Raw genomic sequence first — 12,189 nt, 5'->3', positions numbered from 1 at the left:
GCAACCAACCACCCACCCACAGCCCCACCACCCCACTTGCGCCTGATAAGGTACTTGCTGGCATTTAATATTGAATTGAAATCAATTTCCCAAGCATTATCGCCGGACGTTCTATTGCCCCGTACTCCTATCTCCATTAGCCATTTCAGATTAGTTTTAAGCCCTATCGTTGGAATGGCCCAATGGCCTTTGCCACATCGTTTTCTTATGCATGCGAAAGGCCAAGAATTGTACATTTGCGTGGTAAATAGTAGGGGCCCTCAGTTGGGCCAACTGCCAAGGGGCTTATCAACCGGCGGACATCTGTTTATCTGTCCAAGTGGCTTACTCCATTGCGGCATTAGTCACTCACTTTGGGATACACTGGCGAAAAAAGCGATCATATACATTGCAGTAAAAGTATTTACATAAAATGTGAAAATGCTTGCATTTATAGTACTTCCAATAATAGATACTTGCTCGAAAAAAGATACATTTAGGTACAAAAAAACCTTGGTCTATAACCAACGAATTTCTCCACAAGATGCGCATCATAATCGGATTCCTTTTTTGGCCATCATAATTCATGAGCCCGAGCTGAAATCGCTAGATAATCCCAAATCCTCAACTTTTCCGCCCGTGTATCCATGGCCAGCACACACATGCACCTGGTTGTTTCAGCTTGGTTTATCTTATCGCCTTATCTGCGCCGCCTTCGTCGCAGTCGAATTCTCCGCCGGACTTCCACCGGCTCATTTGCCATTTGTCCGGCGTCGCATAGTGGGCATCATCTCCACTCCAGCTGTTCACTACAATGCTCTAAGCTCCTTCGATAGGCGAACCTTCCTATCCCTGCTGCTGGACTAACTAACACTAATCTACCGCAAAAATGACGAATGTGTGGGGCAAACTGGTGCTGAAGTTCTTCAAATATGCGCCCAGCTATGTGGGTGAGTCAGCCCAGCCAAGGGAGATCCTTGTCCAGAGATTACGTCCCGTTCACTTCCAGTCTGCCTGTGCTTCCTGCCCTGCGGCATGATCTTCGGCTATACGATCTGCGCCTTTGTTGCGGAGCGGAACCTCAACGCTGGACTCATTTACTATGGACCCCTGATCCTGGGCGCCTGCTGGGCGGTGGTCACTGCCCTGGCCATGCTGGCGGTCAAGCTCGTGAAGAAGTGCATCGTCTACTGGCAGCCATGGCTGCTCCTGGCAGCCGGAGTCTTTAATCTCATAGGCAGCTGCTTCTACTTTGCCGATGGATTTGGTGAGTCATTTCTAAGGGCTATTAATCAATAAATCAATCTGTTTCTATATGCCATAAACGGTCATGTTCTACATATAAGTTTTAAAATAGGTTTCAGTTAACAATACTTGAATTTATCTCCCAATCAAGAAACCCTTTCTTCGATATGATGCATTTCAAAAATTAGTTTTTTCAAAGTGGGATCATGCACTTATACAAATTGACAACGAAAAAACCTAGATCAGTTGTGCTCAGCGTATTCAGTGGCATCAATCATTCTCAGGAGAAGAAAGCTTCTTGATTTCGAGAAGAAAACGATCTCAGTTTTCAGACGGAGGCAGTTTCGGGCTTAAGATTCTGAAGTAGGATCATAAGGGGGAGGCTACAAAAATGGGAGATTTATTTGCAATCTGAGAATGGTTCGATCTCGATCTGAGTATGTTGAGCATGATTCGATCTTGTCTAGATTTTAAGATCGAAATTCTTAAATTCTAATTCCTTTTCTTTTATAATTCCTTAATCCCACTACTATTCTCACTGCAGACCACGTTGGAGCCTATATATCGTACTTGGCGCACAGCATGACCTTCGTGGCCGGCTATAGCTTCCTGCACACGATCAGCTCCAAGGGCAGCAGGTCGCTGTTCCTCTCGGGCAGCTGCAGCTGCTACCTGCTGGGCGTGGCGTCCGCCGTCAGCCTGATCGTGTCCTCGTACAGCCGGAATGTAAAGGAGCTGGCCGGACAGACGGTGACCACTGAGCAACTGATCGATGGCATCTATGTAAACTTCGCCGGCACCTACTTGAGTGTGGCGGCCGTCGTGCTGGCCATTCTGGTGGGCCAGAAGGTGCTCCACTTTCTGGGCACCGTCGACCTGGTGAACAGCATGGACAACGACCTGCGGATCGCCAACTCGAATGGCAGCATCTTCGAGCAGCGATCGGAGGTCATCAAGCGGCTGCAGTTCTTCTACGTGACCAAGAACCAGCAGTGGAACATGATGCTGCTGCTCCTCTTCACGGAGGCCGTGCAGTTCGCCCTGTTCGTGTACTTCGTCTACTGGTTTGCCCTGAATCCGGCCATCCGGCTGACAGAGTTCTCCGGCATCGACGGCATGTTCTGGGTGATCTTTGCGGGCAGCCTGCTGGCCCTCATCTGCCAGTGGTTCCTGTCCGTAAAGGTCACCTATGTGAGCTCGCAGGTGGCCCTCATCTTCTTCACTCTGCTGGCCATGATCCTCTGCAGCGTAACGGACTCCAGGTGGTCGCTCTGGCTGCTCCTCGTGCTCTTCGGCCTGTCGTACTCGCAGCAGCAGATCCTCCTGCTGGAGGTCACCCACCTGCGCTTCACCGAATGCATCATATGCATCTCCTATGTGCTCAAGTTGATCTGCACCAGCATCGTGTACTTCTACTTTGTGGCGGATGCGAAGAACTCCTACTTCTATGCCACCGACTCGAGCACTCTGATGGCCCAGGGATTCGTCTTTCTCATCATCACCTCGCTGCTGGCACTCGTGGTGGGCATGAAGGTGCCCCGGACGCATCGCGCCCAGCTGCTCGAGATCCAGTACGAGGTGTACGGCATCATCTTTATGAAGCACCAGATCGAGCAGCTCAACGTCCGTTGGCTGAACGACGGCACCATTCCCACCATCAACCAGTGAGCCCGAATTTGAGCTTAGGTCGCTCGGGTATCGACGCCCCCGAGCTGTTCACACACTTTCTTATCTTATCACAAATACTCAGTATTTAATGAATCGAAAATAAACAGACTTCTCAGTCTTCATCCACATACAATTGGTGTAGGAACAGGAATAGGAGTCCGAGTTGAAGAAGCTATCAATTTCCACTGGTTGATATATGACACTATATAAACTATAAACTATATAGGCCTGGGCCCGTTACAGCTTAAGTCAGATTCTTTGGAAATTAAATACAAAACTTCGGATATACACATTTTCATATGATCCGTCTTAAAGGTTCTGCAGTTGCAGGTTTATCATCATTAAACAGCTGTAAATACTTTTCCAATTCTCCAAACAATCCCAGTAGAGGTACAATCAAGGTGTTAAGTGGGTTCCAGATAGTGGGTGTTTGTTTACGTGGTGTCGGTTTATTTTAGGACTAAAACTAGCGTCTAATGGAGATAATCTGGACGGCGGCGGTGTGATCGCGACAAAAGTGGCTGGCACAAGCCGATACGTTAGCACATGGAGTCACCTTGTAGCCACTGTCACCTGGAGGAAGATATGCGTATTTATGCGGGCGTTCTCTTTTTGGAGACATGACATGACTCACCCAGCTGGGTCATGAACTTGTGCAGCGTGTCCACATTTCGCACCGTGCTGGCCAGCAGGGTTTCCAGCTCACCTCCTCGTCGGGAGTATAAATAGTCCATGGCACCCAGCAGTGCATCAAACTGGGAATCATCGTAGATCACATCGGCGGCCATCAGAAGATCCGTTTTAGCATACGAATCCCAGGGAAACTTGCTGACCGCAGCCCAGTTTAGCTGCTCCGCCTGGGGGATTTGCTCTTTGGGCGTGTCTGGGAAATTCAGGCTGATATTCTCGCGCATCAGCTGGACGCAGGGCTCACTGCCATCGGTCAGCAGAACCTGGCCCACTTGCAACTGCAGGGCAGGTAGTTTCAACATGATTCCCAGGAGCCCGGCACCGGCTCCCAGCTCCACTATGTTCTTGCCACGGACCACGTCGCGGTGCTGCAGGAGGTAATCACCAAGGGCCAGAGCCGCTTCCCAGGTGCACAATCCCGTTGTGCCCTCGGCCACGAAGCTGGTGGACTCACGGAGCGTGATGTGGGCGCCCGGATCGAGGAGATAGTGCTTGTAGGCGTACGTAGATGACCCTGTGCTTGCTTTGTTCTCCGCCATCGGACCGCACAAGCTGCTGTATATATCGTCGTGCAGATCTTCCTGATCGCCGAGCAGGAGCATCAGGTGCTTGAGGAAGGCCTCCAGGTAGCTGCGACGCACAGGATAGCACTGGTTCATCGGGTGGCCACAGGTGGCCGCTAACAGCTCCTGCTGATCCTCCCAGTTGAGGGGCAGCTTGACCGACTGCAATGGACACCAAGCCGATTCAACAGGTGGCCGGGTCATGTATCACATGGATTACTCACCGACCAGGCCATCTTGTTCACCGGATAGCAGCAGAGGAACTGCTGCTGCAGCTTGCCGTACTTTGTGGACATTTTCCGTGCTCCAAGTTCCGAGTTCCTCGGCTACTTCGATATGAAAACCCACTTCCAAACGAACTAATTGACAACGTGAATCGTACCCGGCACTTGGAGCAGTGTGACCAATTACCAAATACACCCTCTGCCGGAAAAACAAATGGGGTATTCCCAACTCTGGCGCGTACCTTTTTTTTTTTTTAATAACTAATTCTATTTATTAAGGTTTCAAAAGGAATCGTTCAGTAATTCCTCTGAATAATAATATAGCTGTGCTATTACGAATAATATTGATACGGCAAACCAAATACTCTAGAATAAATATCTTAGCTTAATAACAAACAATGGGGAATGTTAAAGTCGTCTTCCGCGACTATCAGATACTTAGCAAGTGGAAATTCATTCGGGGAATTCAATAATTTTTATGGCATATCATAGATTTTGGGGAAGATTTTGTATGTCTTATAGCTTTTATAGTTCCTGAGATCTCGACGTTCATACGGAAAGACGGACAGACGGACAGGGCCAGATCGACTCGGCTATTGGCCCTGATCAAGAATATATATATACTTTATATTATATACGGAAACGCTTCCTTCTGTCTTTTACATACGAATCTAGGTATCGACGTAGTGCCGAAGCGCACCAGGAGAGTGTGAATGAAACGAAAATCTGCTGTAGTTAGGAAGTGATACAGCAATCGAAAGGTAACGCAAAGTTTTAATGGATTGCTTACTAAAACTTTGAAAATTTTATGGTTCCGGCGAAAGTGCATAAAATTGGGGCTGATGGGTCAGTTGCATTGTGACTGATACTGACAAAAATGAAGAAGTCTTGTTAAACCTTTGCTTAAAATATATTTTCAAAACCAGAATTTTAAAATGACAGTATTGTCTTTAATATATATATTATATAAATATATTATATATTATATTATATATTATATTTTATATTTTCTGTTTAACAACTAAATTACAAATAATTTTGTAATTTAATAATTGTAATACAAAAAACAGCTACAAATAGCTACATTTTCTACGTCCATAACGTCTGAGCACCTGGCTCTAGAGACTTCCTTTCAAATGAATTTTGTCAACCTGGAATATTTTCACAAAGCGTGATTTATTTTTTGATTTGGCATTTTCTTAGTTGAATAAAAATGTACATCACCAGTTTTTCGTGTTGTTAACAGGTGATTTTTTAACGATACCCTTTATTTATGTTTTTATTAAAGTCTTCAAAAACTTAGCTATAGATTTATGTAATATCCTTGCACTTACTCAATACTTAACTATATCATGTTAATAGAAAATCACATTAAAATATTACAACAAAAAAATATTATAGTAAAATAAAATTTATTACACTTAGTTAAGCAACGCATACATTACATACTAAATATTTCGTATAGAGAACTCTTTCTTCTCAAGTGGACTATCAATCATGAGTTATTCTATACCATAAACTGGGTAGATAAAATTCAAATTAGCAAATTATAGTAATCCCAGACATAATTTGACCATAAATTAGCTCCAAATGTTTTCAATAAATCAAATGGGATTGTGTTTATGGATAAGGCTGCCAATATCGTTGCACACTTTTGGGCATTTGGGTTCTCCACACCGGAAATAAATCCGCAGCATATACGTGTGTATAACCGAAATTTGGGATTGATAGCTTGGAGCCGACAGTAGCTATTAGATGACGGGTCCAAGGAGGAACTACTATGAGTAGATACATATGTACATGGTTCAGTGGAGGGTCGAAACCCGAACAGCGCTGTTAGCCAACAGCGGTGGGCACTGCTATTACGTGGACGTAGCGCCGATCGATTGGCGTTAGTCGATCCGATCTTCCCATCGGCGCTTTCTCGGCTCATGCCCATAGCAATTGGGTTCTGTTCAGATTCGGTTTAGTTGATTTCCGCAGCTGGCGGCGATGGAAGTGCCGCGATTACGTCGAGCCCTCGTCAAATGAGATTTTAGCTTGGTTTTCGTTTCGGTTTCGGTTTTGGTTTCGGGATCACATCGGGGGCATCGTGGAGTGTGTGGCATTTTTGGGAATAGAGCTCCAACGAGCATTCGCAGTGATCCAAGGAGTGGCGAACCTTGAGCCCCCTGTGGCAACCATCAATGCTACAACCTTGAACTTCAGTCGTAGTCCACATAGTGCCTCTCAATTAGATGCAGGCCATTCAGTCGGTCTTTCAGTCATTCAGTCACTCGGCTGGTCGGTTGGTCCGCTCTGAGTGAGTGCATCTCGTGGTGTATAAAAATAAATAGCATCAGCAGCACCAGCACCCAAAATAAAAGCCATAAACCACTGGCGCAGGAAGCGCTGCGCTGCCAATTGGCGTACTTGCCAAGGAGATACTATACGCGCATCCCACTGGGAATACCAAATACTAGAATACTACGTACGGAGCACAGGTAGGTGGGCGGAATCGCATCGGATTGGAATCGGGATGGGATATGATGGGTGCGACACGTTCCCATCACACACCTCGCACGAGTTCATCCGACGTCTTTTGGAATCGGCTTTGTTTTTGCCCTGCTAATCAGCAGATGTTCAAAACACCTGATTGGTTTTCAGATTTTTATAGCCCTCGTTTGAGTTGAGTGACATAAGGGCGGAAAGTGGCCAAAAGTATTCTGTGAGCCAGTCAAAAAACCGCAAACTAAACTCTTAATTTATGTCTTAATAAAAACACAGCGATTTGAAAGATACTCGTCGTATAGATAAGAGCCCGACCAATTTTATTCATTTCTCTATAACTTTTGGTTTACACAGTAAATGTTAACAATTTCTCTCAAATTAATTAAATTCTTTGAATAAAAATAAAGCTACATTATCAGCTTTTGATACATTGTACATAGTATTGATCTATAGACTCTGATTATTAAACAAAAAATCTAAAAAATGCAATTTGCATTGTGAAAAACATTAAGTACATTAGACATACATATATCTGATATGTAAGTTACTTTTATTTGCAAGCATAAGATACACTTATAAAGTACTGAATTTCTGAAAACAAATTCCAATTTTTCTCTGAACTTCATTTGAAATGGAAAGATCTCAATTGGTGAACTGTGTTCTGTGTTCTAAGTCGAGTGATATTCATTCGATTGAAATGCAGTTTTTAATTTGATTTAAGTTCAGAACTCCACGTTTTTGTGCTCAGTGCATGCCAAAACTAGTCGAAGGCGGGAAAGTGTCAATAACCCATCGGAATCGAATCATTGGCTATCTGGGGGCACAGCTGGTAGCCAACTATGTGGCTTCCACTCCAGAGCCACATGTAACCACGCAATCTTATCACCTTATCGATGGATCCATAGTCACTGGGCTTTGCTTATCTCGATCTGTATCTGTATCTGTATCTCGGCCTGGGCCCATTGTTTTCCATCAACTTCAGTCAATGAAGTGCTTAGCGGCTCCGGGCTTATTGGCAATGGATGTACATGGATGTTTACCCAAAACAGTGTTGGGCATAAAGTATAGACAAAACGTCATAATGTTACGAAAGTTCACTTGCCTAGGAAGCTACGTTCTTGCAAAGCTTTCCAAAAAGCAAAAACTATTTCATACAGGTTGGAAATAAAATTAAGGTTTAGTAGTGAAACAACGTGAGAATGGGAAACATGTTGTTTCAATACGATATACGATTTGTGTATCCGTGACTTAGTTATGACAAATTGTCAAATGAGTTACGAGCGACGTGCAAATGTCATATTTCTGTAACTTTGAAACGTAGGTGCAAACATTTTAGGTCAGCTGTGCTATAATTATCGAAAGTCTAAAAACTATATAGATATAAATACTACTGTTTGTAGATTATAATAACGTGTGGGTTCAGCCAACCAATTATGCACTGATATTACTTACTATATACTATAGTTTGCATGCTAATTTGATTAATTGAAGCGATTCACGCAAGTCAGTTTTTAGTGGAATAGTTTTTGCTTTGGATACCTGCCAATCGAATCTTCCATCAATTTCGTTAGTTTTGGAAAGCTCTACTAATCGAACTTAGTCACTATCAGTGGGCTTTTATCACACTTGCTCGCAAATCAAATCTTCCCCCAGTTGTCTGCAAGCCATTTGTGGTTAGTTTTGAGGAGTAGAGTTCTAATCGAACAGGTTGATTTGACCTCAGACGCTATCAGTGGGCTTGTTATCACGTTATCTCGCACCTCGTAAAACTAAATCATTAGTCAATTATAGCATTCTATTTGCCATTGCTTTAGTAAGGAACTAGTTGACTTCTTTGAACAGCGGCTTAATCCCATCATCTACCATTTGAGTTGTTTCATTCATTCCACTGAATTCCATTGCCCATTTCACCATCGGTCATGTGGCTTGCGCCGAATCCGCAGACACTCGAAGCCATCTAGAATCTGAATTGAAGCTGGAAACCCGCGACAAAGCTTGCCATTGATGCCCAAACGTAGATCGAAGCTGGAGCACTACGGAATACAGCATCGAACTACTGATAAGTGGACTTCTTACGGACCAGACACCATTGACCTTGGGCAGGGGAATCGCTACGCTCAATCATCACACAAAAAAAAATGTTCCTAAGAAATGCTTAATATTCAAATACGTTTGGATGATGCAAAATGAGCCATTGTTACACTTGGTTCTATCTGACATAAATTGTATCTTTTAATCGAAGTTATCGACTGCATATTTCATAGATATTACATTCCTCATAAGACCATCCATCACATTTAGCATCTTTCTGGGTGCATAGGGACATAAACATGATTCACAATTTGCGCGCTAACTTTGGTTTTGGTCTGCGTCTCTGGGTTGAAATCTGTCACATGACGCCGCTGATAAGGAAAGCTGCCGCCGGCGGAGAGGAAGAGGGTGAGGAGGCGCTGGAAAACCGGAGATTTCGAGTGTCAGATTTGGGATTCTGGTTTCTTGGTAGCCGATCGTGAACCCGGGTTCTGAGCAGATGGCAACAACACTGTGCCACCGATCTGCCTGCTGGCGGCGTCTGGGAAGGCATCTTTATAACCCGTATGCGGTTAATTGTGACAAGTGATCGTTAACGTATTGCGCCAAGTAATTGCCGTAAATCATTTACGAACTCGGCCAGCTGCCTTCAATGGAATTTTCCCCATATCACTTCCCTATTCGCACTTGTTTTCAGGGTTACGGACATGCCTGTTAATACAATATTCCCCACTGCCTCGCTTTCAGTTGGCCATGGAGAAGAAGGTCTACCAGGACACAACCCGACCGCTGCCCAGGGTCCCCCGTGCACGGTACTATAACAGGCACGACAAGAGCGATCTGGGCGACGACTTTGTGGCGCCCGACGCCGGATGGGCGTGGATCGTTTGCGTCGCCGCTGGCGTTTCCAATGTAGGTAAAACCAAGCCAATTTCATCCATTTCCTATTGAAATCCTCCCACTCGGAAGGCCTCTAATAGACTTCCCTTACAGCTCTCCATTTACCCCTGCCTGCAACAGTTTGGCTTTCTGTTCAGGGAGCGCCTGTCCGATCTGGGCATGTCCAGTTCCCAGATAACAGCCATCATCAACGCAAACCCGGCCGTATCGGCCTGCACGGGTCTGCTCAATGGACCGATGTTCCGGAGGTTCACCTTTCGGCAGGTGGCCATGGCCGGATCTCTGCTAATCTCCGGGAGCCTCATACTGACCGCCTTCTGTGAAACCTTTCTCAGCTACATGGTGGCCTACGCCCTGTTGTTTGGTGAGTACGCAGGCATCTCAAGATGTCATTCAAAACTATCCTTTGGCATTGTAATTAATGAATTACAAAGTTAAGGTACATACTTTATTGGAGATTTTTGTTTTGAAAGCAATTTTGTTAGCTTAACTTTTGAACAATCCCCGTTGAATGTTTAGTGTAGATTCATTGCTCGATTAAAGTTATTCCCTTAATCCGCAGGCTTTGGCATGGGCATTAGTGTGTCGGCCTCCTCGCTGGCGATCAACACGTACTTCCAGAAGAAGCGGCGTCGGGCGGCCGGGTTTTCGTGGACCATAACGGGTCTGGGACCGATCTTCCTGCCGCACCTGGTCACCTTTTTGCTGACCATATACGGGGTGCAGGGCACCACGCTGCTCTTCGCCGCCATCTCGCTGCACGCGTTCGTTTGCGCCCTGATCTATCAGCCGGTTCGGTACCATGTGAAGCCACCGGAGGAGCAGCTGGCGGATCAGGAGCAGCAGGCGGAGTCGCTGTGTGCCCACTGCACGTGGCAGCAGAAACGCGAGCCGGGCGGCATATTCTCCAGTCAGTATCTGTGCCAGGACGACGATGCCCAGCGACCGGGCTACGAGATCTGTGAGCCAGGCACACCGATGCTCTCGCGCGCCAACGATGGCTGGTATGGATCCCGGCTGTCGCTGACCTCGGGCCGCCTTCGTTTCCGCACCATCTCGAGCTCCAAGGATCTGGAGCAGACCCAGCGACTGCACTGTCCCATTAGCGAGGAGCAGAACCACGAGAGCGATGAGTTCCTGCGGCCCAATAACTTTCGCAGAGAGCGGGTGGAGTCCAACCTGTGTTGCCAGTGTGCGGCGAAGCGGGAGGAGCACAACAATAACCGAAAGGAGAAGGAAGCCGAGGCTGAGGAGGCGGGAATGGAGGCAGCTCCACTGCACGATCCGCAGATGAGCTTTCTGGCCAAGGTGGTGACCTTCTTCGATCTGGACCTGCTGCGCGACTTCACCTTCGTCAATCTGGTGGCCGGACTGACCATCATCAACTTTGGGGAGCTCAACTTCTCCATACTGACGCCCTTCATCCTGGTGGACTTTGGCTTCGATACTCCACAGATTACGCTGGCCATGTCGCTGCTGGCGGGACTGGACATCACCATGCGCTTCTTGGTGCCCTTCCTCACAGAGAAGATTCCGTGGGACAACCGGGTATTCTTCCTCATCGGCGTGGTGGGCATCGCACTCGGCCGCACTGTGGTGGCCTGCACGCGTTCCTATAGCCTGATCCTTGGCTGCTTCGTGTGGATCGGTCTCTGCAAGGGCGTGCGTACCATCTTCTGGCCACTGATCATACCCGGCTATGTGCCTCTGAACCGCCTGCCAGGCGCCTCGGGACTGCAGCTGCTGATCTCGGGACTGTTCACCCTGATCGGTGGTCCATTTGTCGGTGAGTGCCTATAGCATTTGATACATTACCTTTGCTGTTCAAAGTGGATGTAAAAATGATACTGTCATAGGTTATGAACATACCACAGGTTACATTTCTACACCCAAATGAATATGAAGCTATATCTCCTTGATAATATAACTAAATATCTTATCCATGGATGCAAATGAAGTTATGTTAATGTTTCCCTTCTTTTCAGGCTTGGTGCGCGACCGTTACGACTATTCGGTTACCCTGCACTGTCTCAATATGATGTCCTTTGTGGCGGCGGCATCCTGGTCCTTGGAGGCCCTCATCCGGCGGCATCGCCGCAAACAGCGCCTGGTGAACAGCTGAGGAGCTCCTCGGAAGGCTGAACCCAACTCAAAGACATTGTAGCGTAGGGAGAACTTCTTTTTTTTGCTAGCCTTAAGGAATCGTTTTGTATAATAAATGTGCCTGATCATTTTTGCATTCGACATTCGTAAAAGTGTGCCCAACTTCAGTTTCGAAAAGTATACTTTTCGGGATGCTTTGAAAATCAGCCAACAAACTACATCATTTGCAATCCATTCGTGCTGCTTTATATATTAAAAGTCCGATGATAATTTATTTGTATTATTCAATCATACTT

At 46.1% G+C, this 12,189-nt stretch overlaps 3 protein-coding genes across 4 annotated transcripts; 2 read left to right on the top strand and 1 right to left on the bottom strand.

Annotated features, from left to right (window-relative positions):
• Positions 1-752: 752 nt before the first annotated feature.
• Positions 753-3,025, top strand: LOC117148062. Its single transcript, XM_033315253.1, has 3 exons — positions 753-929; positions 989-1,246; positions 1,769-3,025. The coding sequence occupies exons 1-3, from the start codon at positions 869-871 to the stop codon at positions 2,890-2,892; spliced, it is 1,443 nt and encodes a 480-aa protein (XP_033171144.1). The 5' UTR covers positions 753-868; the 3' UTR covers positions 2,893-3,025.
• Positions 3,026-3,296: 271 nt separating this feature from the next.
• LOC117148063 (protein-lysine N-methyltransferase EEF2KMT) lies at positions 3,297-4,554 on the bottom strand. Its single transcript, XM_033315254.1, has 3 exons — positions 4,370-4,554; positions 3,527-4,307; positions 3,297-3,465 (listed from the first exon to the last, which is right to left on the bottom strand). Exons 1-3 carry the CDS (start codon positions 4,439-4,441, stop codon positions 3,359-3,361), a joined length of 960 nt encoding a protein of 319 aa, XP_033171145.1. The 5' UTR covers positions 4,442-4,554; the 3' UTR covers positions 3,297-3,358.
• A 1,763-nt stretch (positions 4,555-6,317) lies between these two features.
• On the top strand, positions 6,318-12,148 carry LOC117147584. 2 transcript variants are annotated; one of them, XM_033314530.1, is made up of 5 exons: positions 6,318-6,852; positions 9,638-9,802; positions 9,860-10,154; positions 10,353-11,576; positions 11,776-12,148. In XM_033314530.1, the coding sequence occupies exons 2-5, from the start codon at positions 9,644-9,646 to the stop codon at positions 11,910-11,912; spliced, it is 1,815 nt and encodes a 604-aa protein (XP_033170421.1). In that variant the 5' UTR covers positions 6,318-6,852; positions 9,638-9,643; the 3' UTR covers positions 11,913-12,148. The 2 variants fall into 2 exon arrangements, with proteins under 2 accessions (XP_033170421.1, XP_033170422.1); XM_033314531.1 differs by having other exon boundaries at positions 6,319-6,852; positions 9,884-10,154; positions 11,776-12,147.
• The last annotated feature ends 41 nt before the right edge of the window (positions 12,149-12,189 follow it).

This window comes from Drosophila mauritiana, chromosome X (genome assembly GCF_004382145.1).
Source record: "Drosophila mauritiana strain mau12 chromosome X, ASM438214v1, whole genome shotgun sequence".
Lineage (NCBI taxonomy): Eukaryota > Metazoa > Arthropoda > Insecta > Diptera > Drosophilidae > Drosophila > Drosophila mauritiana.
Note: the sequence above shows the minus strand (reverse complement) of the source record. Positions and strands in the feature narration are given on the sequence as shown.

What these genes read in the sequence shown, in the direction of transcription:
- LOC117148063 (XM_033315254.1), bottom strand. Translation starts at nt 4,441, where the DNA reads ATGTCCACAAAGTACGGCAAGCTGCAGCAGCAGTTCCTCTGCTGCTAT. An exon ending in TGAACAAGATGGCCTGGTCG is followed by an intron (nt 4,308 to 4,369) that starts GTGAGTAATCCA and finishes TGTCCATTGCAG; the next exon opens with TCGGTCAAGCTGCCCCTCAA. An exon ending in CAAGTTCATGACCCAGCTGG is followed by an intron (nt 3,466 to 3,526) that starts GTGAGTCATGTC and finishes ATCTTCCTCCAG; the next exon opens with GTGACAGTGGCTACAAGGTG.
- LOC117147584 (XM_033314530.1), top strand. Translation starts at nt 9,644, where the DNA reads ATGGAGAAGAAGGTCTACCAGGACACAACCCGACCGCTGCCCAGGGTC. An exon ending in TCGCCGCTGGCGTTTCCAAT is followed by an intron (nt 9,803 to 9,859) that starts GTAGGTAAAACC and finishes CCCACTCGGAAG; the next exon opens with GCCTCTAATAGACTTCCCTT. An exon ending in GATCGGTGGTCCATTTGTCG is followed by an intron (nt 11,577 to 11,775) that starts GTGAGTGCCTAT and finishes CCTTCTTTTCAG; the next exon opens with GCTTGGTGCGCGACCGTTAC.
- LOC117148062 (XM_033315253.1), top strand. Translation starts at nt 869, where the DNA reads ATGACGAATGTGTGGGGCAAACTGGTGCTGAAGTTCTTCAAATATGCG. An exon ending in ATATGCGCCCAGCTATGTGG is followed by an intron (nt 930 to 988) that starts GTGAGTCAGCCC and finishes GTTCACTTCCAG; the next exon opens with TCTGCCTGTGCTTCCTGCCC. An exon ending in CTACTTTGCCGATGGATTTG is followed by an intron (nt 1,247 to 1,768) that starts GTGAGTCATTTC and finishes TTCTCACTGCAG; the next exon opens with ACCACGTTGGAGCCTATATA.